General features: G+C 45.3%; 1 protein-coding gene and 1 long non-coding RNA gene across 8 annotated transcripts in view; both read right to left on the bottom strand.

Moving 5' to 3' along the window:
* LOC129403560 (leucine-rich repeat-containing protein 37A3-like) overlaps nt 1-26,608 on the bottom strand; it is a 120,694-nt gene that overhangs the window by 53,217 nt on the left and 40,869 nt on the right. Inside the window, exon 3 of one of the 7 annotated variants that reach the window (XM_055132391.1) lies at nt 14,539-14,624. The exons of the other annotated variants lie outside the window; for them this stretch is intronic. Coding sequence (XP_054988366.1) covers nt 14,539-14,624 — 86 coding nt within the window. The remainder of the gene's footprint in view (nt 1-14,538; nt 14,625-26,608) is intronic. 7 annotated transcript variants of the gene reach the window in all.
* LOC129403561 (uncharacterized) lies at nt 4,842-6,727 on the bottom strand. The gene is made up of 3 exons (XR_008629291.1): nt 6,614-6,727; nt 6,146-6,305; nt 4,842-5,459 (listed from the first exon to the last, which is right to left on the bottom strand). It is a non-coding gene; the product is annotated as an uncharacterized LOC129403561 (long non-coding RNA).

Below are 26,608 nucleotides of genomic sequence, written 5' to 3'. Positions count from 1 at the left end.
CCTGGAGAAGAAGGGAATTTCCTTTTCATTTATACAATGTACGTGGTCTCCTACCTCCAAACAACATATGATTGGGAGTACCAGAAGCACAGATGTCTCCCGTACCAAAGGAATCTCCAGTTGTATGGGAGACAGACAAGTAGAGCAGGGTGCTAGGGAGTCAGGGAAACCTCACCAAGCGCTGAGGCTTCAGTGCAGATATTAAAAGAAGTTGGGCTCAAAAGAGATCTCACTAGGCTGGGTACATGCTCTGCAGACTACAGGTTGCAGTTTGATCCCAGCACCAGATGGTTCCTGGAGCACAAAGCTAGGAGTAGCATAGCTACCACTGCCAGATATGATCCTAAAACCAAAACAAACTAAAACAGATGACCATAACCACACTTTTCTGAAGAGTATTCTTAAAGATATGTAAAATTATCTTTTTAATAGCCTAGTTCTCCCTCTCAGAGAACCTGGCAAGCTACCGAGAGTTTTCTGCTCACATGGGAAAGCCTGGCAAGCTCCCTGTGGCGTATTAGATGCCAAAACCAGTAACAATGATGGGTCTCATTCCCCTGACCCTAAAAGAGCCTCCAATGCAGCACCGTTGGAAAGGACGAGTAAAGAGAGGCTGATAGAATGTCAGGGCTAGGACGAATGGAGACGTTACTGAGATCGCTCGAGAAAATAGCCAATCAACGGGATGATGGTGATGATGATGAAGACCGCAGGGCTATAGAGCAAAGAGAGCAATTCTGTTTGTGGATTCACTACTGACTATTCAGTTTCCTTTGGGCATAGCCAGTAATATTCATCGCACTCTACAATTCCGTAAGAGGAGAAAATTCAAAAATCTTAAATAGTATGACCACTATTTTTGTTGTTGTTGTTGGGGGTCACACCCAGAAGTGTTTAGAGTCTTCTCCCGAGCTGTGTACTTGGGTTTGCTCCTGGACACTCATGTGTTGCCAGGAACCCAACCTTGGCCTTCTACATGCACAGCATGTGCACGAGGCCTCTCAGCTGTCTTCCTGGCCCCAGCAGAATCACCGTGAAGGTTCACAATACATAGTTGGTGTTACACAGGATCACAGCCACTCAATATGTCAGTGCTGAAAACCAACCCTGAGCTGATTCCAGTTATGTTTTCTCTTCAGTAGGAAATAGTAGCAATAATTGGAATAGTTTGTCCACTGCTAAATTCTAGGTATGTTTTAAGTATTTGACTTTTATCATATTGCCCATAAGTTAAGCTAAATGACAAAGTCAAATTTTTCAGAAAATTACAGCTTAGAAATACCTTCACATATCTGAATAGAAGACCTTCAGTTGCCTTTAAAAAATTTGACAGAGGGGCCAGAGTGCTTTTACAGTGGGCAGGACATTTGCCCTGCATGCAGCCAACACAGGTTCAGTCCCTGGCACCCCATATGGTTCCCCGAGTCCTGCTAGCAGTGGTCCCTGACTGAGGAGCCAGGAGTAAACCCTAAACATCAGCAGGTGTGGCCCAAAAAAACAAGAAAAGAAAAAATGAAAAAAGGGAACAGTTAGTACTTAAATAGAGGACTCTGAAGTTTATAACCACTATACTATTCTGCTTTATTGACAAGCAGTTGAGAAAGAAGAATTGGATCAAATACTCTCTACAATCTAAACTATTCTACGTTTATACATTGGGGGTAATTGCTGTAATTATTTTTCACAGATTCCACAAAGGACAAATTTGAGACTACTTCTGAAAAGCATCTAGTGACTAAAAGAATAGGAAATACTTATATTTCCATTATTTTCATTGTAATTGACTTCTCAAAATCAATTTATTTGCTCTTCAAAGAAGAAAACTCCAGTACTTCGAGGACAGACAAGAAAAGTCTTACCTAAAACCACAATGAGCAGTTTCTGAAATGCATGGGACATAGCCTTTTAAATAGCAAACTTCTGAGTCATCTTTCTTTTCATACGGAATGATAATAGTCCTAAATCTGACCAAAACAAATAGATTTACCATGTCAATATGTATAACTGATTTTTATGAAGTCTAAAAAGAGAACTGGGACTGGAGCGATAATACAGCAGGTGGGGCATTTGCCTGTACGTGGCCAACCCGGGTTCGATCGTGGCATCCCATTTGGTCTGCCCAGTACCTCCAGGAGTAATTCTTGAGTTCAGAGTCAGGAGGAACCCCTGAGCATTACTGGGTGTGACCCAAAAAATAAAAAATAAAAATAAATAAAACAAAAAAAAAAACCAGAGAACTACATCATGATCTTAGTGATTAAGGAAGGCACCACACAAAGCTATGTGTCAAAGGCTCTGTGGTAGGTATATTCTTTTTTTTTTTTCTTTTTGGGTCACACCCGGCAATGCTCAGGGTTACTCCTGGCTTTGCACTCAGGAATCACTCCTGGCGGTGCTTGGGGGACCATATGGGATGCTGGGAATCAAATCCGGGTCGGCCGTGTGCAAGGCAAACTCCCTATCCGCTGTGCTATCTCTCCAGCCACTGTGCTAGGTATATTCTGTCAGGGCTATTATCATACATTTTTGCTGTCTGATCTATTCTGGACATTCCTGAATCGGTCAACTAGAAGGGAGAAATTAGTCAAGATCATGGCACAGAGCTCACACTGATGATATATTTCAAATGGGCAAATGGAAGCTAGACACCTATAGACTACTCTACTATAAACCAGGAACTTGACATACCTCACACCACCAATATTTCAAGAGTAGCACTCCACAATTGATGGCGTTTAAAGTAGAAGGCAACCAATCTTAGAGGGAAACATATATAAAAGCACAGAAGGCTCAACCGTTAACAACATGTCAGTAAGCTTTATTGAAGGGCTTAATAGTCCCTGGGGGAAATACAAAAATATTCACATACGTTCCTCTAAGGAAGCTTTTTTGGAGCATTTTTGGCAGTTGATTCAGAACAAACAATACAAAATAAATTCTTTCAGTTCTACTTTGGGACAGGGGTTCGGGTTCGGGATGGAAACATCCAAAGTACGGTGGTAGGAAGGTGTAATGGTGGTGGGATTGGTGTTCTAATATTAAATGTAATCAAATATTGTGAATTACTCTATAAAATTAAATTAAAAGAAAAAACAGGAGCTTGAGAAAGGGTTGGTAGTGGCATAGATGAGCTGGTCTCTCCCTAAGATTCACCTACCAGAGGCTGTTCCAGTTCTTTCACTAACAGCCCTGCCTTTGACTGTATACCCTAAGCCTACGTGCCATAGATTCTGGGGGTAAAAACATTTGTATTAGTTTATTTCATTATCTAGATGAACATTTTTCTGGGATAACAGAAGATCACACATGATTCATATTTGAAAGATTACTTTGGAACAAAGAAGATTCTTACCCCAAATAGGAGAAACATTGTTCCCATCTCCATACCCCTAAGCTTCTTGGTAGAAAGACAGCTCTAAAATTGTGAAGTTCAAGGTTCTGTCAGAGTGATAGCACAGCAGGTAGGATACTTGCCTTGCATGTAGCCAATCCAGGTTTGATCCCCAGCATCCCACAGAGTCCTCTGAGCACTGCCAGGAGTGATTTCTGAGTACTGAGCCAGGAGCATCATCAGGTGTCCCCAGCATACACCCCCTCCAACCCCTCCAGAAATTCCAGTTCTGTTGGCTATTACCTAAGATTTAAACAAGTATTGCTAAAAAACATCTGCCCAAGGCTTTAGCAGCTTGGCAAGGGGAGGGCTATTTCTGATATATCTGAAAATATGATGAGAGAGAAAGAGAGAGAGAGGAGACAAGGAGAGAGAGGAGAGAGAGAGAAAGAGAGAGATAGAGAATGAGTTCTTACGCATACCCTTATTCCAGTCCCCACAGAGACCTTCCAGTTTATCCAAAGTCTCGGCTATGCCAACTCCAGGGCTCTTGCATTCAAAAGATGACAATACCACCTCTAAAGCACAGAACTTCACACTTTGCTTCTGAAGTGGTGCCACAATATCTTCGTTTTCCCTTTCTTCAAGGTCAGAAAGATCCTGAAGCTGTTAGGATTTTAGATTAAAGGTCCTTCTGAATATCTCAATGTAGATTTTCACTGTCACTGTCACTCCATTGATCATCGATTTGCCTGAGCGGGCCCAATAACGTCCATTCATCCTAGCCCTGAGATTTTTGCAGCCTCTCTTTACTCGTCCTTCCCAGTGGTGCCGCATTTGAGGTCTTTAGGGTCAGGGGAATGAGACCCATCATTGTTACTGTATTTGGCATATGAATACACCACAGGGAGCTTGACAAGGTCTCTCCCCCATGCAGGCAGTAAACTCTCATAGATTGCCAGGTTCTACAAGAGGGAGAACTAGCCTATCAGATGTCCCGTGGCCGCATCATGGCCGCATGCTTCTGGGAGCTTGGTTTTATAGTGTGGATGTTCGGGACTGGGCCTCTTCCACCCAGATTCTCCATTTTCCAGTCGCTAGGCAGTCATACCCAGAAACTGCCCCCAGCTGCCGTATAATCCCATCAATGTAGATTTTAAAATGTTTAATTAGAAGTAATAACTAAATTCCAGCAATCCTTGCCAATAGTTGAAGTAACCTGTGACTTCAACAGTAAGCAAAACTTTCCATGAACTACACCAACCATGCACATGCAGAGCACACAAGTGTTGTAGAATATGGACAACACGTCAATTCACTGAGATCTTTACTGACTCTGGGGTGTGACCGATGCGCAGACACTTTCACTTAGACAACTCCCATCTGGCAGGTCTGTCGGTCCTCAGGGCCCGCTGGGGTCACACCTCACAGTGCTGTGGAGTCATGAAGTACTCAGGACAAAAGCCAGGGCCTTGAACACGGCGGGCACAGGCTTTGCACTTGAACTCTATCTCCACTTCCAAAGCTGACAATCCTTTCAGACCATCCATTGAAACCAAGATAGCATTTTGCCAGTTCCTGGCATTGGGAACATTTTAGGGCAAGTGTCCAATGCTGAAGTGGTTTATGTCTGCTGAGACGAACCTAAAGACATAAGAGACATACTCAAGGATAGGAATGACTTGCCACAGAGATCTAATTCAGCCGACCAAGACTTCTCAATACAAGTTTCATAAAGTGGCTGTGAAGAGCAAATCAAGCAAACTTTGGTGGTTGCTCTTGTTTCAGAGCCATACTCAGCAGTAATCAGTTACTCCTAGCTCTGTGCTCTGGGTATACTCCACATGTTGGTTGGGGGAATCTATGTGTTGCTGGGTATAGAACTGGGTTAGCAGCAAGCAAGGTCAGCACATTAACTCCTGACCTATTTCTTTGTTCCTTAAACAGTTTAGACATTATGTTCATACTAAAGACTAATACTCATTATTTTCAAGCCATGGTACTTTTCTGCATTATTTCCATAGTCTCTGATTAATCTGAACAGCTGAGTCTATGGTCACCACGGAGGGGTGCTCTCATGTCTGATGAAGGCGCAGGCATGGAGGAAAGGACGGGGAGTGAGAATGAGCTGTAAGACAAGGAGTGAGAAGCCAGTTCGGGGAGTCAATCAGAGAAGGTTTAGAATTATCAAGTGAAAGGTTTGAAAAAAAATTCTCATTCATATATTCAGAGGCATGGGAAGTGTGGGGGGTATATACGGGAAAACAGCGGATCGGCAGACCACTAGGTTCTTACCCCCATCCCCTCCACACCCAACCCTGCACCACCAAAACTGAAACGAACCACAGAAGAATGGAAATGGGCCAGACAAAAGAATGGGACTAAAATGAGGCCCAAGTGAGACGGAATTCTGGAGCTGGAGACCACGGAGCTGGGGTGCACGCCAAGGGAAGGAAGTTTACAGTGGGAACTGGGAACTGGGGCTGGGCATCGGGAATGGTTGGCTTAAGACAGAGCGATGACTCTGGCCACGAGTTCCTCCAGCCAACAGGACTGCCAAGCGCACACGTGGACCCCATCAAAGCCCAGAGGAGGCTGGGAACTGGCTCTGACCCTGTCAGCGAGTCTCTTCCTGCAACCAGCCCTGGCCTTTCTGCAGCAGCAGCCCTGGGGGACAGGCTGCCTGCTACCCGGATTCTGGGGGACACTCTGCAAGGCAGCGGGAGGCTGGTGGGTGGGGGCGGCTAGCTGCCAGTGTAAGGTGCCCCCGCCCAGCACTGCTTCCCACGGGGCCCCTGCCAAGTGACGACCCACCTTCAGCGGAGAGAACTGGAAGAGCGGCTGCCGGCCGCAGGCCCCTTGGGCTGAGTGAGCAGCGCGCGCAGAATAAAATGACCGCTGCGTAAAAACCGGCGGGGCGGCCACAGCGTTGGGGAAGACGCGCACCGCACACAGAAGGCGAAGCGGGAAAAGGCTGCAGACAGAGAACGATGAGGGGCCGCCGCGGTCACCCACCATACAGTCTGGCATGCGAGGCCACCCTCCCCGCACACGCCCCGGCCCCGCGCGGGGGGCCACATCCCCAGCACGCTGCACTCTGCAAGCCCCGGGTGCAGCAGAGTCGCACGGCCACGGGCCGAGGTGCAGCAGCAGAAAGTGTCGCGGCGAGCTGACAGCCACGGTTCCCTTGGCACAGTGCAGGGCGCGGGGCCACGGCGGGAAGTGGGGCTCGCGGGTCGCCTTTCCCGGAACACCCCGTCCTGCCCTCCGGACCCGGCTCACATGCAAGGCTTTGACCGTGGGGTCAAGGCTCAGCTCCCACACCAACAGGGTTTTGTCACTCTTGCTGGGAACCGTGAAAGGTACCACCTCAGCCCTCCTCGGCTTCACTGTGCCTGAGTGACCAGGCTCATGGCGGCACTGCGCCTGCGCTTTTTCAAAGGGGGCGCGCCCGAGGGGTGGGGCGTGCTGGGGGCGGGGCTACTGCGGCCAGGCCCAGCCCACAGTGTGCAGGGCGAGGTGCTAAATCCCCACCTTAGAACTCCATGGAGTCCAATCAGCACAAGTCTTTCTTGAAGAGGCCAGATGGCTAATTTTCTTTCTTTTTTTGTTCTAAGAGTTGTTCGTAGTAATTGGTTACGTTCAATATTTCAACACCAGTTCCACCTCCGTTACACCTTTCCAACTACCTTTATTTTGAGTTTTCATACCACGACCCAATTCTGTCCAAAAAGATGTTAAAGAATTTGTTTTGTATTGCTTGTTATAAATAATTGACTAAACATGATGCAAAACGGTTTCCTTAGAGGAAAGTGTGTGAAAATTGTATGTCATCTTGTTACCATTGAGTCCCGGGATTAGAGACCAGAGAGCTAATTTAAGGACCTAGGGGCAAGGACCTCTAGGAAGCAGCTGGTTCTTGTTCATCCTGGACACTTGGGTAGCAGACAGAGAGCACCACCTAGTGAAACTGGAAAATGAGGAGCACTGACTTTGTGTGGAAAACTACCCTGGAAGAGGCAAGTCATAAAAATCTTTGTGATTGGTAGTCCCCCTGAATCCTTAAAAAACAATTTCCTTCCTCCTCACCCCATCCCGACCCCACATGATACTGGACCATTGTGAAGTTGTGTTTGTGGGGCTGGGATGATGTGGGAGCTGAGAGCAGGGCAGAAACTGGGGAATCCAGTTGATTCAAGTTGTGGGTCCCGTTTCTCATCAATTTTCGAGCAGGCACCAGTAACGTCTCTCATTGTGAGACTTATTTGTTGCTGCTTTTGGCATATCGAATATGCCATGGGTAGCTTGCCAGGCTCTGCCAGGTGGGAGCGATACTCTCGGTAGCTTGTGGCCTCTCCGAGAGGGCAGAGGAATCAAACACCGGTCTGCCACGAGAAAGGCAAACGCCCTACCGCTGTGCTATCACTGCAGCCCACCCGAGAGACTACTCTTAGCTTTCTTGTTGCTATTTGGTGGAGCAAAGGGCCTGAGAAGGCAAGCAGGTCTTACCCATCTGTAATTCAAAAATATTACTGTCAGGAGCTGGAGTGACAGCACAGCTGGTAAGGCATTTGCATTGCATGTGGCTGACCCGGCTTTGATTCCCAGCACCCCATATGGTCCCCCGAGCACCACCAGGAGCAATTCCTGAGAGCAGAGTCAGGAGTAACCCCTGTGACCGAAAAATGTCAAAAAAAAATGTTAGTGTCAGATGGAACTGTGTTCATTTGTTTTGGGACCACACTCAGTGATGCTCAAAGCTGACTTCTGGCTTTGTGCTCAGGCATAACTGAACCCCTGGCAGGGCTTGGGGGACCATTTATGGAGCTGGAAATTGAATCCTGGTCAGCAGAGTCAGGACAGCACCAAATTCAATCTGTGAAACGTTCCCTAGTCCTTGAAAAAAAGGATAATATAATCAGGGGTCAGAGCAATAGCAATAGTACAGTAGGGAGAGTATTTATTTGCCTTGCATGCAGCTGATCAGGTTCAATCCCTAACATCCCATATGGTCCCCTGAGGACCACCAGGAGTAATTCCTGAGTGCAGAGCTAGGAGAAACCCCTGAGCATTGCCAGGTTTGGCCCCTCCCAAAAAACATAAAGGATAATATAACCAATGTTCTTCTTTTCTAAGACAAAAACTGAGTCCATTAGTCAAGTGTGACCTCTTTACAATGCTAATAATTGTTTTATAGAGAAGAATTTAAAAAATATTTTAATTGATTCCCTTTAGTCTTAAAGTTGCTTTAAAAATGGAAAATCTTTGATCATGGTCTTAATTTTAATCTTGTTATTTCTGTTCTAGAAACTAGATGTCTAGAAACTACCACATCATCATTTCTCATTTTATGGCTGCTGTAGTTAAGACTCAGAAGTAGGAACATGAGTGATTCAAGGCACACCCCAGTTTTATCAAGACTGATAGCTGCTACATGTAAGACATGCCTCCATCTGATCCTTTTCTGAAAATTTCCCTGTTTTTATTCCATATTGGCACCTCCTAAGAAAATGAAATCGACAGTGGTAGGGTGCTTGCCTTGCATGTGACTGACCTGGTTCATTCCCCGGCATCCCATATGGTCTCCTGAACACTGCCAAGAGTGATTCCTGAATGCACAGTCAAGAGTAATCCCTGAACATCACTGGGTGTGGTGCAAAAACAAAAAAGTTAGATCTTGGGTAAGATAGATAGGACAGAGGGTAAGCTACTTGCCTTGCATGTGGCCAACCCAACTCTGATCCTTGGAATAGTATGTCAAATACAAAGGAACATATTGGAAGCCCCCCACCCTCGTCTTTTTAGAAAGGATCACCTTAATCATTAATGTTCCTGTTTTTTGGCTGATGACTGGGAGTGTATCCCCAGCACTCCAAGGGGTCACTCCTGAGCAAGACATTCAGGAATAGCCCCAGACATTTGGGTGTGGTGCCAAATAGCCCTGCCCCAAACAAAACAGAGATATAGATTCCATCCAGCTCTTTTTAATATATTTTTTTTTTGCTTTTTTGTGTCACACCTGGTGATGCACAGGGATTACTCCTGGCTCATGCACTCAGGAATTAGTCCTGGCAGCGCTCAGAGGACCATATGGGATGCTGGGAATCAAACCTGGATTGGCCGCGTGCAAGGCAAATATTTGCTGTGCTATTGCTCCAGCCCTATCCAGGACTTTGTAAAGATGATCTGAATTCTAGTTCATTCTTCCAGAGCAGGCTGAAATCTTTGGCATTCTGACACACTTCCTCCACCCACCACTATTTTCTATGCCTCAATCAATACCAGATCACTAAGCTGTACCCGAGCTTTCTCTCTCCATAAAAAACGATTGGCTTTGGGTATGTTACCTGGAGTCTGATATTGTTTCAAACCAGTAATTGCAGAGTTCACTGCCTCTCCCAATACCCTGTGAAACTGTTCACACAGGTCTCTACTTCAAAATGAACATTCGCAGACAATAGTTTTATCTTTCTTTTAGTACCCTGAGTGATCCGATTGCCCTTGACACTCAAATTCAATCAGGAAAATGTGAACGCTTTCTTCGTACAAGGAATACTTTAATGAACCCCCAAATATAGACATTTCATTGGGGTCGCCTTGGTTTTACGAATGACAGTCAGGAGCTAGGGGCCCGGACTTGCATGGGAATGAGGAGGCAGCCCTTGGAAACCCTGTAGTCCTGGGGCTCTGGCTCCATTTGGCTTGTGAAGGGGAAGGGAAGAAAGTAACAGAGAATGAAAGCAAAGGACAGAAGAAATGGAGAATCCCCAAGTGAGGAGCTAGAATAGTTCTGGAAAACTCCACAGCAGGCCGGCTTCCCCCGCCTCATTCCAGGGGACACTCTGTCACCCAGGAAGAGAGTGGTCAGCCCTCACTGCGCAGCTTCCACATCAGCCTGTAGGACAAAACACTGGTTCTGGCTTCATCCATCCTGACCCAGTGCTCTGTGAGGTCCCGTGCCCACTCCTTGGGTCTCCTTTGTGGATCTCTGCTCCGGCCTCCTGTGGCCCTTCTGATGCTTCCTGTCAATTGCCCTCATCTGTGGCCTTTGCTCTACCCCCATTCGGGGGCTTCCACATTTTAAACAGTTTTCTCCCATGACAGGAATGGGCCCTGTTTGCTTGAGCTGAGAGTTACTAAAGAAAAATGTTGCCCCCACCCTTGCCCCACAGACTCTCTCTCTCTCTCCAAAGAGTCAGTCATAAGTACCCCTGAGGTACCTGAGTTTGCCCAACACCGCACAGTCACCCGGAGAGGACAGCGGTTCTACAATTAATTTATCTCTTCACCGTGAAGGGCAGTGAAGTTCAGTAACCATGGGAACACTCTCCATGGCTGAGCTGACTGTGTGAGGGTGTCTACCGCTCTGGGGAATGGGACATTTCTTTTTCCACTGAAAATGTTGCGTGGCTAGCTGTGAACAGACACGATTGTTTGGTGCAAATGCTCCCATGGCTCCAATTATGGAACCAAGAGCTGATCCAGCGGACTTTGCATCCCAGGTACTTAGGCTGGACCAAAGCCACCCTCATGGCTGCTTAAGACTTTAGTGGTGGAACTTGAGGGGCCCATCAGGAGTGGAGAAAGCTGGAGTGCAGGGGGTGCTGTGGAGCCTGGTTCCCAGCGAAGAAGCAGCAGGCTGACTCAGGTTTTTGGTCCCACCTGGCTGGCTCTGCACTCAGGAATTACTCCTGCCAGCCTCAGGGGACCTTAAAGGATGCTGGGGATCAAACCCGGGTCAGCTGCATGCCAAGGAAGCTCCTTACACACGGTGGCTCTGGCTCCTCCTGCAAACACTTTGCAGCTTTGCAGATTTATTTCCACTTGCTTCCCAAGGTTCCCCTGAGCCCCTTGGCTGGGCTCTGCAAGACTGCTCATTTTGGGGGTCAGAGAGATAGTACAATAGGTAGGGCATTTGCCTTGCATGTGGCCGACCCAAGTTTGATCCTGTGCATCCCATACAGTCCCCAGAGCACTGCCAGGAGTAATTCCTGAGTGCAGAGCCAGTAGTAACCTTTGAGCACTGCTTGGTGTGATGTAAAAAACAAAATAAATGAGTAAATTAAATACAATTTGTAAAAAAAGACTCCTCGTGCTCTCCCTCCTCTAGCTTAAGTGGGTCTCTTACTGCAACCAACCCAGGGTTTCTCCACACTGTTTCCAAGAAAGAACCAGAAAATCCCAGGCCCTATGAGTCGAAGCTCGCTAGGCACTGTCAGTTCCTGCCCACTGCTCCTTCCTCTGTCGCCACATCTTCAGTATGCTGCCCATCTCCCCGAGTCTTAGTTCATCTTCCCTCCTCACCACTTCCTCATCCCTTCTGCTCAGTCAGGCACTGGGGAGCCTCAGCTAAGCCTTCTGGGCTTCCACCCTCAGACCCACAGGTGCTTCCTCGCTGGTGACGGGGACAGCATGTCAATCTGGGTGGCCACTGGGGTCCATTCACAGCACAGCCTTTGAAAAAACCTGCCAGAGTCACTGGCACAACTCCCCAAGGAAAACGAATGGGGGCAGGGAGGGAGTGGCTCTAAGAACTTTCCCAACAGGGCCTGTGCTGGGCTTCCCCCATCCCAGTGCCTCCAGCTAGTTTCTGGACTGGCTACCGGCTGCACTCTCTCTCCAGCCACCATCTTCTTTTTGGTAAAGAAGCAAAAACCAGTGGCTCTCAGGTTTTAGACTTGGCCAGGGTAGGGCTCAGCAGTGGAGCATAGGGCTGGCATGTGCAAGGCGGGTGTTCCATGGCCAACTCGTGTGCTCTCCCATGCACAGTCAGGAGGAGTTCTCGCGGACTCAAACACCTCCAGGCCTGTCTCGTCAGGGTCAAGTACCACACCTCTTGGTGCCAGAGCATCAGGCCTGCAGAGTCAGGATGAGCAGCGATGCACGGGGACTTCAGGCACTATCAGCCCCAGCCCCACGTGGATGGCCACTATGACAAAACACAAAAGCTGGGCTGGGGAGAGAGTCGAAAGGGCTGGAGCGCATGCTTGGCATGTTGGATGTGGGGACCCAATCCTCAGTCCCAGACCACACACCTGGCTGTGTCAACAGAACAACAACCAATGTCCACCTCTGAAGCTTTCTTCATAATAACCTAACCCTGGAAATAATCCAACTGCCTGTTAAGGAAAGAATGGATAATACATTTGGCTAGAGTATTCCTAGGGGATAGATACTACTGCACAGAGGGAAAACTGACAAGCGCAGCCTCCTGCTGTATTTACAGGTGGATCCCGGTCATTTCACTCAGCCGAAGATGTCAGGCATAAACAGTAGACTCTGTGTGCTGCCATCCGGGGAAAAGGGATCAGTCAGAGTGTGTTTTCTGTGTGGGGGAGGGAACCTTCGAGAGCAGCGTTCTTCGACCTTGTCACATTGGTGGGCCGACAGCTGTCCTGCACATAGTCCAAAGCCCGGCAGTTACAACCAAGGCAGGGGGCCAGTGGTTTTCAACCCTTTTCTGTGGAACCAGCGAAAAGGGGAGTGATCTTTTGCAGACCAACAAGGCAGGAACAAAAGGCATTATTTATAATGTCACTTTGTGGATTCATTTTAAAGTCTAACATTACAAAGTGAAAATCGTGCCTCTGGTTTGCCACATGGAAAGTGGCCAGCACTTGTCACAAAGTGGCAGAAACCTTCTGGCAGGACAGGTTGGCACCTACCCACAGACCCCGGGTTGGGAAACCACTGTTGTCGTGGGCTACAAATGTTCCAGAATTGGATACAGAAAGTAGCCACAGAGTATATGCCCTATGTAAATATTACTGAGGTGTACACAAAAATAAGGGAACTGTAAATACAGAGAAATGTTAAGGGGGCGAGGAAGAGGCAGGAAAAACAGACTTCAGTGACTGGGCAGGGGTAAGCGGACGCTGGGCCTTTTACAACAGACATAGAAGCGAGCTCAAGCGACTCATGGATCTAAAAATAAGAGCTAACTTCGTAACTATGAAGCGGTGGGCCAGAGGGCTGCCCAGAAGACTGAATGCATGAGTTGTACAGGGGAAGCCCAGTTTGATCCCCAGCATGGCAGGTTCCCCTCAGCATCGCCAGGGTGACCCCCAAACAGAGAGCCAAGAGTCGTCTCCCTATACAACTAGTCCAAAGCAAATAATCACGTTCCCGAGAAAAAGCACAGAAATAAATTTTCATGACCTTACACCTGGCAATTAGGATCTTAATTACAAACACTCAAACCCAAAGTGACAAAAGGAAATAGACACTGGACTACATCAAAACTCAAAACTTTTCATGGAGCTATGGGACGGGGGTAAGCCATTTGCCTTGCATATGAACAGCCTGGGTTCGATCCCCAGCACCATATATGGTCTCCGGTGTTCAGCCAGAAGTGACCCCTGAGCACAGAGCCAGGAGTAAGCCCTAAGTGCCACCGGGTATGGTCCCAAAACTGAAATAAACTGAAAACATTTATGTGGCAAATGATAAAGACCAAGTTTAGGGGCCGTGGTGCATACCAGGCCTGGATTGGACGCCGGGCACCATGTGACTCTAAGCATCACTAGGCATAGCTCTGGAGACCCTTGAGGATCACTGTCACACTGGTGGTCTCTGGCACAAAAGGACCTCATTCTTTCGCTCTGGCACGGAATCGCATGCCTTGGCTAGATGAGCAGTTAAAAATTTCACTCCACCTCTATCACACCCTTGAAAACTTTGGACTTACTGGAATGCACAGGGGCATTGCAGCCACGTGACAACTCAAACTATAAAACACTGATTAGCCAGGAGTAGCACACCAGACTGGGTGGGATGTAAAGTAGAAGGCATCCAATCTTGATTAGGAAAGTACCAACATAGAAAGCATACCCTATAACAACATCTTAGCAATGTCTTGTACAATTGCTTAATAGCTACAGGGTAAGGGGCTGGAATGATAGCACAGCAGGTAGGGAATTTTCTTTGTACGCGACCAACCCAGGTTCAAGTCCCAGCATCCCATATGGTCCCCTGAGCACCAACAGCAGAAATTCCTGAGTGTAGAGCCAGAAGTAACCCCTGTCCATCGCCAAGTGTGACCCAAAAGGCAAAAACAAAAAACAAAAAAACACCCAAAACTAAAAATAACTAAAAAAATAGCTTCAGGGTGAGATACACAATCTTCACTAATTTTCTTCTGAGGAAATATTTTTTCATTATTCTTTTAGCAAATTATAAGAAGCAATATAAAATAAATTACTGAGTACCTGCTTTGGGGATAGGCTGAAGGGATGATTGGAAAAACTGGAGATCATTTGTGGTGGGAAGGTGCAGTGATGGTGGAATTGAATGTCTGTAACAAATCATCATGAACAATTTTGTAAGCCACAGTGTCTATATAAGGTAAGGGAAAATAAAATAAAATAAAAAGTTAAGTTAAAAACAAAAAGAAAAAACACACCAAACCAGGTCGAGCTGTCCCTTTTCACCAGGAGGCTGGCAGCAATGAAAGAGGCAGACAATCAAAATTGGTGGCGAAGAGGTGGAAAAACATACTGTACCTTTTAGTTTTTCAGAATGTGGTAGTACTCAAGAGACTAAACAGAGGGACCAGAGGGAGAGTTTAACAGTCTGGGGCACATGGTACATGCTTGGGAGATGAGATTTCATCTCTGGCAGCAGATGGTACCTCCGAGTCCTCAACTCCAAGCAGCTCCAGGAGCCACCCCTGAGCACTGAGCTGGGAGTAGGCCCTGAGCACCTCTGTGTGTGCCCCCTAACTAAAACAAACAAATGAAAAAGGTTAAACCTGGAATTAAACTGGATTCCCATTCTGTAGACTGTCTTTGTATTCTGGTCACGGTTTCTTTGAGGTACAGAAACTTAGTAGCTTAAGATAGTCCCATTTGTTCATCTCTGTTTCCACTTGTTTGGTCAATGGCATTTTGTTCTTGAACATACCTTTGGCTTCAATGTCGTAGAGGGTTTTGCCGACCTTTTCCTCAATGTACCTTATGGATTCGGGTCTGATGTTGAGCTCTTTAATCCACTTTGATGTGATTTTTGTGCATGGTGTTAAGTAGAGGTCTGAATCCATTGTTTGGCATGTGGTTGTCCAGTTTTGCCAGCATCATTTGTTAAGGAGACTTTCCTCTCTCTACTTCTCATTTCTTGCTGTTATCATAGATTATATGCTCATATATTTGAGGGTATGTGTAAGGATGTTCAATCCTATTCCACTGGTCTGCGGGTCTACTTTTGTCCCAATACCATGCTGTTTTAATTATTACTGCTTTGAAGTACAGTTTGAAGTTTGGGAAGGTGATGCCCTCTCCCATCTTCTTCTTCTGGAGAATTGCTTTAGCTATTTGTGGTGCTTGTTGTTCCATATGAATTTCAGGAGTGTTTGATTCATGTCTTTGAAGAATGACATGGGTACTTGTAAAAAAACTAAAGCTCGCCGAGGGGCGAGTGCACTCTTGGGACAGGTACCCATATAGGGATCGCACTGAATCTGTATAATACTTTGGGGAGCACTGCCATTTCGACATTGTTAATTCTCCGAATCCATGAACAGGAGATGTGTTTCCATTTACTTGTGTTCTCTTTTATTTTTGAAATAGTGTTTTGTAGTTTTCTTTGTACAGTTCCTTTACCTCCTTAGTTAAGCTGATTCCAAGGTATTTGATTTTCTGAGGCATGATTGTGAATGAGGTTGCCTTTTTCTTTTTCTTTTTCTTTTTTGCTTTTTTGGGTCACACCTGGCGATGCACAGGGGTTACTCCTGGCTTGCACTCAGAAATTACTCCTGGCGGGCTCAGGGGACCATATGGGATGCTGGGAATCAAACCCGGGTCGGCCACGTGCAAGGCAAATGCCCTACCCGCTGTGCTATCGCTCCAGCCCCGGGGTTGCCTTTTTCATATCACTTTTTTCTCCTCTCGTTATTTGTGTATAGGAATGCCATGAAATTCTAGCATTGTCTTTCTGGCAGGTTTGAGTCATGGTGGGACTGGTGTCTAAATATCGGATGTAACCAAAGTAGAGAGAGAGTATGGGGGAAATTGTTTACCACCAGGCAGGGGAGGGGTTGGAATGGGGTTTGGGGGGAATACTGGGGATTTTGATGGTGGAAAATGTGCATTAGTGAACGGATGGGTGTTTGATGATTATATGACCGAAGGTCAAACATGAAAGCTTTGTAACTATCTCACGGTGAATCAATTAAAAGCAGGGAAGTAATAATAAAATAATATGGTAACCTAACATTCTGGGGCTGGAGCGATAGCACAGTGGTTGGGCTTTCGCCTTTCACGAGGCCAACCCGTGTTCGATTCCTCCGCCCCTCTCCGAGAGCCCGGCAAGCTACTGAGAGTTTGGAGCCCGCAGGGCAGAGCCTGGCAAGCTACCCGTGCGTATTGGATATGCCAAAAACAGTAACAATAAGTCTCTCAATGAGAGACGTTACTGGTGCCCGCTCAAACAAATCGATGAGCAACGGGATGACAGTGAACTTTCTGAATTAAAAAAAAAGTTGTGTGGCCATGAAAAAAGAGAGCGAGCAAGAGAGGGAGAGTCAGGAAGGAGACCGTGGTCTTCCTGCTTGTGCTCTTTCATGGCATGGCCTGAGAGCCCGGAAACCCTTGAGCCTGGTCACTGTGAGATAGAGTTTCAAAGCTTTCCTGATTGTGATCCAGCTTCAGCCATACAATGCTAGAACACCCCTCCCCCCACCAGTGTCATCATGTTTCATCCTTTACCCACTTTCAGCACACATCTCCCATCCAGAGTGATCCCTTCCAACTATCATTGTTATCTTGATCCCTTCTCTATCCCAGCTGCCCTCTCTCCCAGCCCTTGAGGCAGGCTTCCAACCACGGGCCATTCATCCTGGCCCTTGTTGCTAACTGTCCTTGGGTGTTAATCTCATACTATCTTTTTACTTTTTTTTACGTCCCATAAATGAGCCCAATCATTCTATGTCTGTCCTTCTTCTGACTTATTTCACTCAGCATGAGCCTCTCCATGAAAGGAAGAAAGAGAGAAAGAAGAAAGAGAGAAAGGAAGAAAGAAAGGAAGGAAGAAAGGAAGAAAGAAAGAAGGGAAGAAAGAAAGAAGTAAAGAAAGAGAAAGAAAGAGAGAAAGGAAGAAAGAAAAAAGGAAAGAAAGAAAGAGAAAGAAAGAAAGGAATGAAAGAATAAAAGAAAGAAAGAAAGAAAGAAAGAAAGAAAGAAAGAAAGAAAGAAAGAAAGAAAGAAAGAAAGAAAGAAAGAAAGAAAGAAAGAAAGAAAGAAAGAAAGAAAGAAAGAAAGAAAGAAAGAAATCTGTTTTCACTTCATTTGCCTCTGGCTGTTCTGTTCACTCAGCATAGGCCTCTTCGTGAAAGAAAGAAAGAGAGAGAGAAAGAAAGAAAGAAAGAAAGAAAGAAAGAAAGAAAGAAAGAAAGAAAGAAAGAAAGAAAGAAAGAAAGAGAGAGAGAGAAAGAGAGAAAGGAAGAAAGAAAGAAGGAAAGAAAGAAAGAGAAAGGAAGAAAGAAAGGAAGAAAGAAAGAGAGACAGAAAGAGAGAGAAAGAAAGAGAGAAAGAGAGATAGGAAGAAAGAAAGAAGGAAAGAAAGAAAGAGGAAGGAAGAAATAAAGGAAGAAAGAAAGAAAGAGAGAGAGAAAGAAAGAGAGAGAAAGAGAGAAAGGAAGAAAGAAAGAAGGAAAGAAAGAAAGGAGAGAGAAAGAAAGAGAGAAAGGAAGAAAGAAAGGAAAGAAAGAGAAAGGAAGAAAGAAAGGAAGAAAGAAAGAAAGAGAAAGAAAGAAATCTGTTTTCACTTCATTTGCCTCTGGCTGTTCTGTTCACTCAGCATAGGCCTCTTCGTGAAAGAAAGAAAGAGAGAGAGAAAGAAAGAAAGAAAGAAAGAAAGAAAGAAAGAAAGAAAGAAAGAAAGAAAGAAAGAAAGAAAGAAAGAGAGAGAGAAAGAGAGAAAGGAAGAAAGAAAGAAGGAAAGAAAGAAAGAGAAAGGAAGAAAGAAAGGAAGAAAGAAAGAGAGACAGAAAGAGAGAGAAAGAAAGAGAGAAAGAGAGATAGGAAGAAAGAAAGAAGGAAAGAAAGAAAGAGGAAGGAAGAAATAAAGGAAGAAAGAAAGAAAGAGAGAGAGAAAGAAAGAGAGAGAAAGAGAGAAAGGAAGAAAGAAAGAAGGAAAGAAAGAAAGGAGAGAGAAAGAAAGAGAGAAAGGAAGAAAGAAAGGAAAGAAAGAGAAAGGAAGAAAGAAAGGAAGAAAGAAAGAAAGAGAAAGAAAGAAAGAAGGGAAGGAAGGAAGAAAGAAAGAAGGAAAGAATGAAAGAAAGAGAGAAAGGAAGAAAGAAAGAAGGAAGGTCAGCGCAAAGCCAGGAGTAAGCCCTGAGCATAGCTGGGTGGGACCCAAAGACCAAAACTGCAACAAAACACCAAAACCAATAAAAACATAAACATCTGACTTGGGGCACCTTTTAAATTTCTCCCTGAATTTATATATCCTGAATTTCAATCATTTTGTTTCAAACAAACAGGCCTTACCTTCTGGAGGGTTCAGAGGCTTCCCTGCAATGTTCAGAACCTAGGTGAACTCACAGGGATACTTAGTAAGCAGTATGGTTCTAACAATTTGGTGCCCACCTGGACAACTCAATGCTGCATGGCTGGGTGCTAAGAGCCATTGAGTCTTTCCCAATGATGCTCAACAAACCATGTGGTACCTGACTGTAACTAGGGACATTAAACATGACACCCAATCTCCTTGAGCTATCTCTGTAGCCCAGACCTTGGTTTTAAAATGTCCTTCTGACTTTCTGGTAACAATTTCAAGACTTTCCTCAAAAGAGAGCATTTAGTTTTACATATGAAATCTTCTGGTGATCCTGAGAATTCAACCTGTTTGTTCTGCAGTTTTCTCATGAGGAGTTATCTCAAAAAGAGAGGGAGCATGAAAATCACTTTAATTATTGAATGAAATATCATGGTTTCTTGATAAATATCAATTATCATTGTTTCAACTGAGATCATGGGAGTGGTAAGACATCAATCCCGATGTCATTTAAAGGCTACTCTCTGCTTTGCACTTGGACTCACTATAGGTACTGTTTTGGGTGGGGGGTCCTTGGGGCTGGAGATAGAACCTGGGCCTCCTACATACAAAGAATTCACTCTAGCTCGTTGAGCTATCTCTCTGGTTCAAAATAGCTTTAGAAGATTATTTGGTTACAATTATAGTGCGTAGCAAAGTATATTTGCATAGATTGTTTATGACTTTAATTATACTGTTTTAGTCATCCATTACACCATTGTTAATACAGGTAGTTTTGTAATTCCATTCAAATTGCCTTGTATACTGATACATTTGTATTGTTTGTGTATTTGTCCTCTAGTAATTTTGATATCTAAAATCAAGCATAATAAAGTGGTTATTATTTTTTAAAAAAAAAAGAAAGAAAGAAGGAAAGAAAAAGAAAGGAAGAAAGAAAAAAGGAAAGAAAGAAAGAGAAAGGAATGAAGAAAGAAAGAAAGAAAGAAAGAAAGAAAGAAAGAAAGAAAGAAAGAAAGAAAGAAAGAAAGAAAGAAAGAAAGAAAGAAAGAAAGAAAGAAAGAGTCTGCCGCCGCACGAGCTTGACCCCGGAGGCAACTGAACTACTTTGGACACGAGCAGCGCCCCCAAAATGCCTCCAAACTGTGTGATTGGAGCTACTGGCCCATGTGCCTCCAGCGGGGTACGGTCTTTTCTCTCTCAACTCGTTCTTATTGAACGCAGCGAGGCAACTGCCGGTTTTTAGAGTATGCAGGTACCCACGGGAAGCCCGGGAAAGCCGAGGGGGCAGGATTTCCAGATCCGCCCTGTGCCGATATTTAAGCACAGGGCCATGTAGGTACGTTCCTTTCTGCCACCGCAGGAGCTCGACCCTGGAGGCAACTGAACTACTTTGGACACGAGCAGCGCTCCCAAAATGCCTCCAAATTGTGTGATCGGAGCTACTGGCCCATGCGCCTCCAGCGGGGCATGGTTCTTCTCTCCAGCCTCCTCCATCATGTGAGCACCACAAAAGGGAAGTAAAAGATTGCAGTGATGCAATTACCAAAAGAATTTTCCCTGGACTTCATATAGAAATCCAAAACCTCGAGGCTGCTGTTGCAGCCACGTGACCTAATATCTCTTGATTGTCAGCAACGTGAAAAGGTTCCTTTTTAGCAGGTCTTACTGTAGGGGGAAACTCCAATCAATAGTACTGAGTTTGTTGTTGAAGTATTCAAGGTAATCAAAGTAGCAGTTATTTCTTTAGACTGTGAACTAAGCCAAAGCCCCATACCGGCTGAGGTGAGGAAATATCCTTCTTTCTCGATTCTTTTCCCTTTTCTGGGAGAAACTCGGTGTGGTGTCCACCATATTATGAAGTCTATTAAGCAGGCACAAACTTAGAGGCGCGGGAATGGGAGGGGGAAAAAAAAAACAACTATATACTTGGAACAGCGGGATGCTTGGGAAGTCTCAGGCCCATACCAGTGCATGCTCCGCCAAGACTCGACCCGGGTGGCCACACTTTTGTGTGGTTGCGATGCTGCTGATCAACCAGAATCCAGAGCCTAACTAGACTACTTCCGGTTCCAGAAACTACTTGCAACCATGTCTCTAGACTAAACTAAGCCATAGCCCCACGCCGGCTGAGAACTGGAAATATCCTTTTTTCTCGTCGGGTGGCGTGGTGTCAGCCATAATATGAGGACTATTCATTAAGCAGGCATGAACTTGGTGGCGCAGGAAGGAGGGGGGAAAAATTCTATGTACTTGAAACAACGGGACTTCATATCTCTCTATAGGGAGCCATTTTACAAGCCCGGCTCTTATCCTCTAGTCAAGTGGAGGCTTACTTGGGATTCCTGTAACAAGGTCACCACTGCTGACCTTACTGATCTTATCAGTTCGCCATTCCTCTCTCACTAGCCAACGCCCATGCCTGATCTGCCCAATGCCCATGCCTGATCTGCATTTTACTATTGTTCCTATGGGGGTCCAAGCATGCATACCGCCCCCCCCCCCAACCAAGAGGTATAAGTATTGCAACTGCTGTGAATAAACTCTCTCTCTCGCTCCTCCTCCTCCTTCTGGCTCTGCGTCTGTTCATTCGGTTACGTCCCCTCCTTAGCCCCACGAAGGGTCCTCCCTGCGGGACAGGATGATGCCTGCAGGGGGGACCCCACATCTCTCCAGTCTCAACAATGGAAAACTAATTATCAAATGCTGCATTGGCAGTAGGGCTGTCTTTCTTGGGTGAAAACTCCAACAATACTGAATGTTGTGTTGAAATATGGAATGTAATCAAGGTAAAGTGAAAATGAAGTGAAATTTATCAACTAAGCAGGCAGGGATGGGGGCGGGGGGCGGGGGGGTGGGAGGTATACTGGGGTCTTTGGTGGTAGAATATGGGCACGGGTGAAGGGATGGGTGTTTGAGTATTGTATAACTGAGACATAAACCTGAGAACTTTGTAACTTTCCACATGGTGATTCAATAAAAAATTTAAAAAAGAAAGAAAGAAAGAAAGAAAGAAAGAAAGAAAGAAAGAAAGAAAGAAAGAAAGAAAGAAAGAAAGAAAGAAAGAAAGAAAGAAAGAAAGAAAGAAAGAAAGAAAGAAAGAAAGAAAGAAAGAAATCTGTTCTCACTTCACTTGCCTCTGGCTGTTCTGCTCACCCTGGTCTTCCTTCTCTCACTGATGTAGTTCTCAGTCTTCCACTGGTCTGTATCCCATTCTGCCTCGGGAACCTTTACTTCCTGCTGCTCACTGAGACGCTTCATCAGGAGGCCGGTTCCGGAGAGGAGCTTGGCACACGCCAGCCTCACCTGGGGCTCAGAGCGGTCCATTTCAGAGTCCGGATCTCGTGAGCAATGAGCTTCCTCACGTCACTGTTGGGGATGAGGGACCACAGCTGCTGGATGAGTTGCATGTCCAGTTGGTCTCCGGGGTGTGGTTTCTGTGTGGCAGAGACGATGTCGGTGGCCACGTTGTGATATTCCCACTGCGTCTCGCTGGACTGCTTGACAGCCGGCACGAGGTTGCCGGGCATCCCGGCGTCCTTCTCATGGGCGGTGCCTTTGCTACCGACGGTTTTCTCTGGCAGCGCGATGCCTCTGGTGTTCGCCCCATTTGCAGCATGCGTGCTTTCTGCGGTCTTCTTTCCTGCAGATGAGTGTGAAGGTTGAAAGGACTGGAGCCAAGGTTCGTCCTGATCTCTCCAAGACAGAGACTCCTCTCTTGGCGGGGACTTGATGAGGTTCTCACCGCAGCGAAAGGAGGCCGCTTGGCGACTCGCACCGGCCTCTCGGGTGCTGATTCCTTCGTCTCTGTACTCACTCTGGCTTTGGGCATTCTGGGCAAAGCCGAGAGTAAGATTTATGAAAACGGTAATTTTTTTCAGTGTGTGACACGGGGCTGGGAAACTTCATGTTCCGAACTCGAGCGTCTGCGTCTTCCAAAATGAGGAGCGTGTTTTTCGAGTCTTTGGGTTTGTTTTTCGCCTCGGCTGGGATTTTCGGAGAAGTGGCGGCAGACGGGCTGCCCACGGAGAACTGCTCCAGGTGGTGGACACCACCGCCCCGTGCTCCTGGATGGAGGAGGACTCCTCATTGAAGGAGTTTTCCACCCATTTCCTGGGTGTTCCGCCAAGGGAAGCTCTTTTGGTTCTCTTGGGGCCGCCTCCTGAGCCTTCTCTCTCAGGCAATGTTCCCTAAGTCTAGCTGCTCATTCATGAGAACGGACAGGCTGTTTCTCTATGCTGAGGCCTCCTCCGGTTCAATGGTCAGCTAGGTGCTGGTATTCTTCTTTCGAGTCTGTAAAACCTTCATGAACTCCCTTTTCGTGGTACTTATGGACTCTTCCTCCTCTATCAAAAAAAGAGCTTGCTTTTGATCAAGAAAGGTAACTGGGGATAATTTTGGGAGCACAGACATAAATTCCAGACAAGCAAATTAGTAATCAGGAAACAAGAGCCATATTGGGGGAGGGGGGCACAGGGAAGCCTTAAGTTTACACCTGTGATTGGCAAGAACAGAAGGAGAAACAAAGTGATCATCACTATTTATTCAGAATAAATAGGGCATGAAGTTTAGTGCATGTATTTAGGATTATCCCACTGGGGGGCAGAGTGACAGAAGAGCAGATAAAGTATCTATCTTGTACGCAGCCAACCTGAGTCTGTTCCCCAGCACCCATACTGTCCCTCAAGCCTTACCAGGACTGATTCCTGAACACAAAGTCAGAAGTAAACTTTGACTACCTCTGAGTATGCCCCCAAACAAGCAAACACTCAAACAATAATAATTTGATTATTCCACTGGTCCCCAAGGACCAAGTACCCAGTATTCAAGACAAATATTTGCTGTTCAGTTAGACTCTTTACAGATCAACTGACTTCTGTTTTATTTTTTGGCCATTCCCAGCCATGCTTAGGGGTTGTTCTTGGTTCTGCTCTCAGAATTCTTGAATTCAACATGATCTGTTTCCAACTGTATACTGTGAATCTGAAAGTATTTCAGATCATTAAAAACTAACTAACTTTGGTCTGTGATTCAGCCACAGCACACAGAATTGAAGAACAGATGACTTAAATAACATGCATCTTAGAGATAAATGACCTTCCTTTATGATTAAGGAGGAGTTTTAGATAGATAAAATTGAAGATTAAAACTGAGCAAGTTCCAAATTCTGTTTTAAAGTCTACATTTTTTGTTAAGAAATACCTTTTTTAATGTCTACCTGCTCTCAATGCTTATTGGTTTATATAGAGTTAAACATTGAACTAATTTAATAATTTATTCTTTATGCTGATAGTTTTAACTCTTTTAGTAACACAATTTAACCCTAAAGTCCATGTTAGAATCTATCTTATAACTTATAAGCTAATTGAAGAAATATTAATACCATCAATCACTATTAACATTTGAAAACTTTATATAATGTATCACAGGGAGAGCAATGAGATTAGTTCCTGGTATTTCAAACAAATCACACGTATTTGGATCTTCTTCAGGTTTATCAGAGAAACCATTTAATAAAGTTTACAGATATAATAATGGAGTTATTAGATAATTCAACACCGAGCTAGAGTAGCTAAGCTCAAGAACTTTGAATGGTTTAATGGAATACAAAAATAATCATTTTTTAGTTAGTTTTCTTATGGCTCACAATTATCACATGTCTAACAAAAGTTTAATAAAACTATCCTGCTCTTGATCATAACAAGGTGTACTAATCAAATAGGTAAAAAGATACATGATAAAGTTTATACTTGGTGCTCAGAATTCATCCAAATATAAACTACACTTGAAAAATAATTGAGGTTTTTTTTGGGGGGGCTACCTAGCGATGCCTAGGGGTTACTTCTGGTTTTGCACTCAGAAATCACTCATGATAGTGTTTGGGGGCTATTTGAGATGCTGGGGATTGAATCCGGGTTGGTTACATGCAAGGCAATCACCTTACCCACTTTACTATCTCCAGCCCAAGAGAAAACATTTTTATAATGGCTAAATTTTTACTTTAATTAAATTTTACATGTGTCTATTACTTATACTTGTTTGCATAATTGTTGATAGCATACTTTTTATGTAATCTAGAACCACCTTATGAAAGTAGATAAATGCAGGGCTAGAGAGAGAGTACAGAAGGTAGAGCATTCACCTTGCATGTGTCCAACCCAGATTTGATCCCTGGAATCCCACATGTTCCCTGAACACCAGCAGAAGTAATTCCTGAGTGCAGAGCCAGGAGTAATCTCTGAGCATTAATGCGTGTTGCTCCCAAAAGCAAATTAAAAACTAATCAACAAATCTTTTTTTGCTAATTATGGCCACCAGGCTGGAGCGATAAGAACAGCAGGTAGGGCATTTGTCTTCCACCTGGCTGACCCGGGTTCGATTCCTCCATTCCTCTCGGAGAGCCTGACAAGCTACCAAAGTATCCCACCCACATGGCAGAGCCTGGCAAGCTCCCCGTGGCTATTTGGTATGCCTAAAACAATAACAACAAGGCTCACAATGGAGACATTACTGGTGCCCGCTCGAGCAAATCGATGAACAACGGACAACAGTACTACAGTGCTATAGTGCTGCTCTCAGAAATTATTCTGGGTGGTGCCTGGGGGACCACATGGGAATCTGGGAATGAAACTCGGTTGACTGCATGAAAGGAAGCACCCTGGGGCTGGAGCAATAGCACAGTAGATAGGTTGTTTGCCTTGCATGTAGCCAATCCGGGTTCGATTCCCAGCATCCCATATTGTTCCCTGAACACAGCCAGAGCCAGGAGTAACCCATGTGCATCGCCAAAGTGTGACGCCAAAAAGCATAAAAAGAAAAATGCAAGCACCTTCTCCATTATACCATCTCTCTAGACCCTCAACTATGACTTATTATACTCCCATACCTTTATCCTGTCCTGCCCACATGAGGAGAGAGGGCTCTTTCTCTTTACCTCTTTCGTGTGCTAATATTCTTATTACCATCACAGCCAACAAAGAAATTCCTCCAGAAATCAGGTCCTTATCTGAATGCACCCTTCCTCCACTATCCACTAATTCCTTTGCTTACTAGGCCTTAGTCTCATATTGTTGAATCTGGAAAGATGTCTAAGGATATGTTAATGGATTTGCCAGAGTATATGTCAATGTGCAATGTTGAGAAAATCTAGAAAATTTGTTTTGTTTTGTTTGGGGGCGACACTCGGTAATGCTCAGGGGTTACTCCAGGTTCCGTGCTCAGGAAATCACTTCTGGTGGTGCTTGGGAAACTGTATAGGATGTCGGCAATGGAACCCAGGTCTTCTGTGTGCAAGGCAAGTCCCCTACCCACTGTACTATCTCTCTGGCTCCTGAAATAATATTTGAGCTCCCAAAATTGGGGGAAAACAACTCTGATTAGATGTGTATTTTAACTTCACCTACTTCCTACTATTTTCATCTCTACTTAGGGAACCATACAAAGTTTCTGACTGCTTCAAGGTCAAGTATAACATTGTGCAGTTGGGTTTCTCTTGGGGGGACAGTGGGGCCAAATCCAGAAATGTTCAGGGGTTACTTCTCTCTCTGTGCTCAGGGATCACTGCTGCTAGTAATTAGGATCGTCTGGAATGCTAGGGATCAAATCCAGGTCTGCTGTATGGAAGGCAAGTGTCATAGCTACTAGACTATCTCTCCAACCAGCCTTTACTGAAGAATTCAAAGTGCTTTTGGTGGAGTGATGTTTAGAGGGGGAGTTAAGGGAAGTGAGGAAGAAGCATGGACTTGCAGAGAATCCAAGACTGGGATCACAAGACCTAGGCATTAGGCACAT

Source organism: Sorex araneus, chromosome 3 (genome assembly GCF_027595985.1).
Source record: "Sorex araneus isolate mSorAra2 chromosome 3, mSorAra2.pri, whole genome shotgun sequence".
Lineage (NCBI taxonomy): Eukaryota > Metazoa > Chordata > Mammalia > Eulipotyphla > Soricidae > Sorex > Sorex araneus.
The sequence above is the reverse complement of the archived record's forward strand: the minus strand, read 5'-3'. Positions and strand labels throughout refer to the sequence as shown.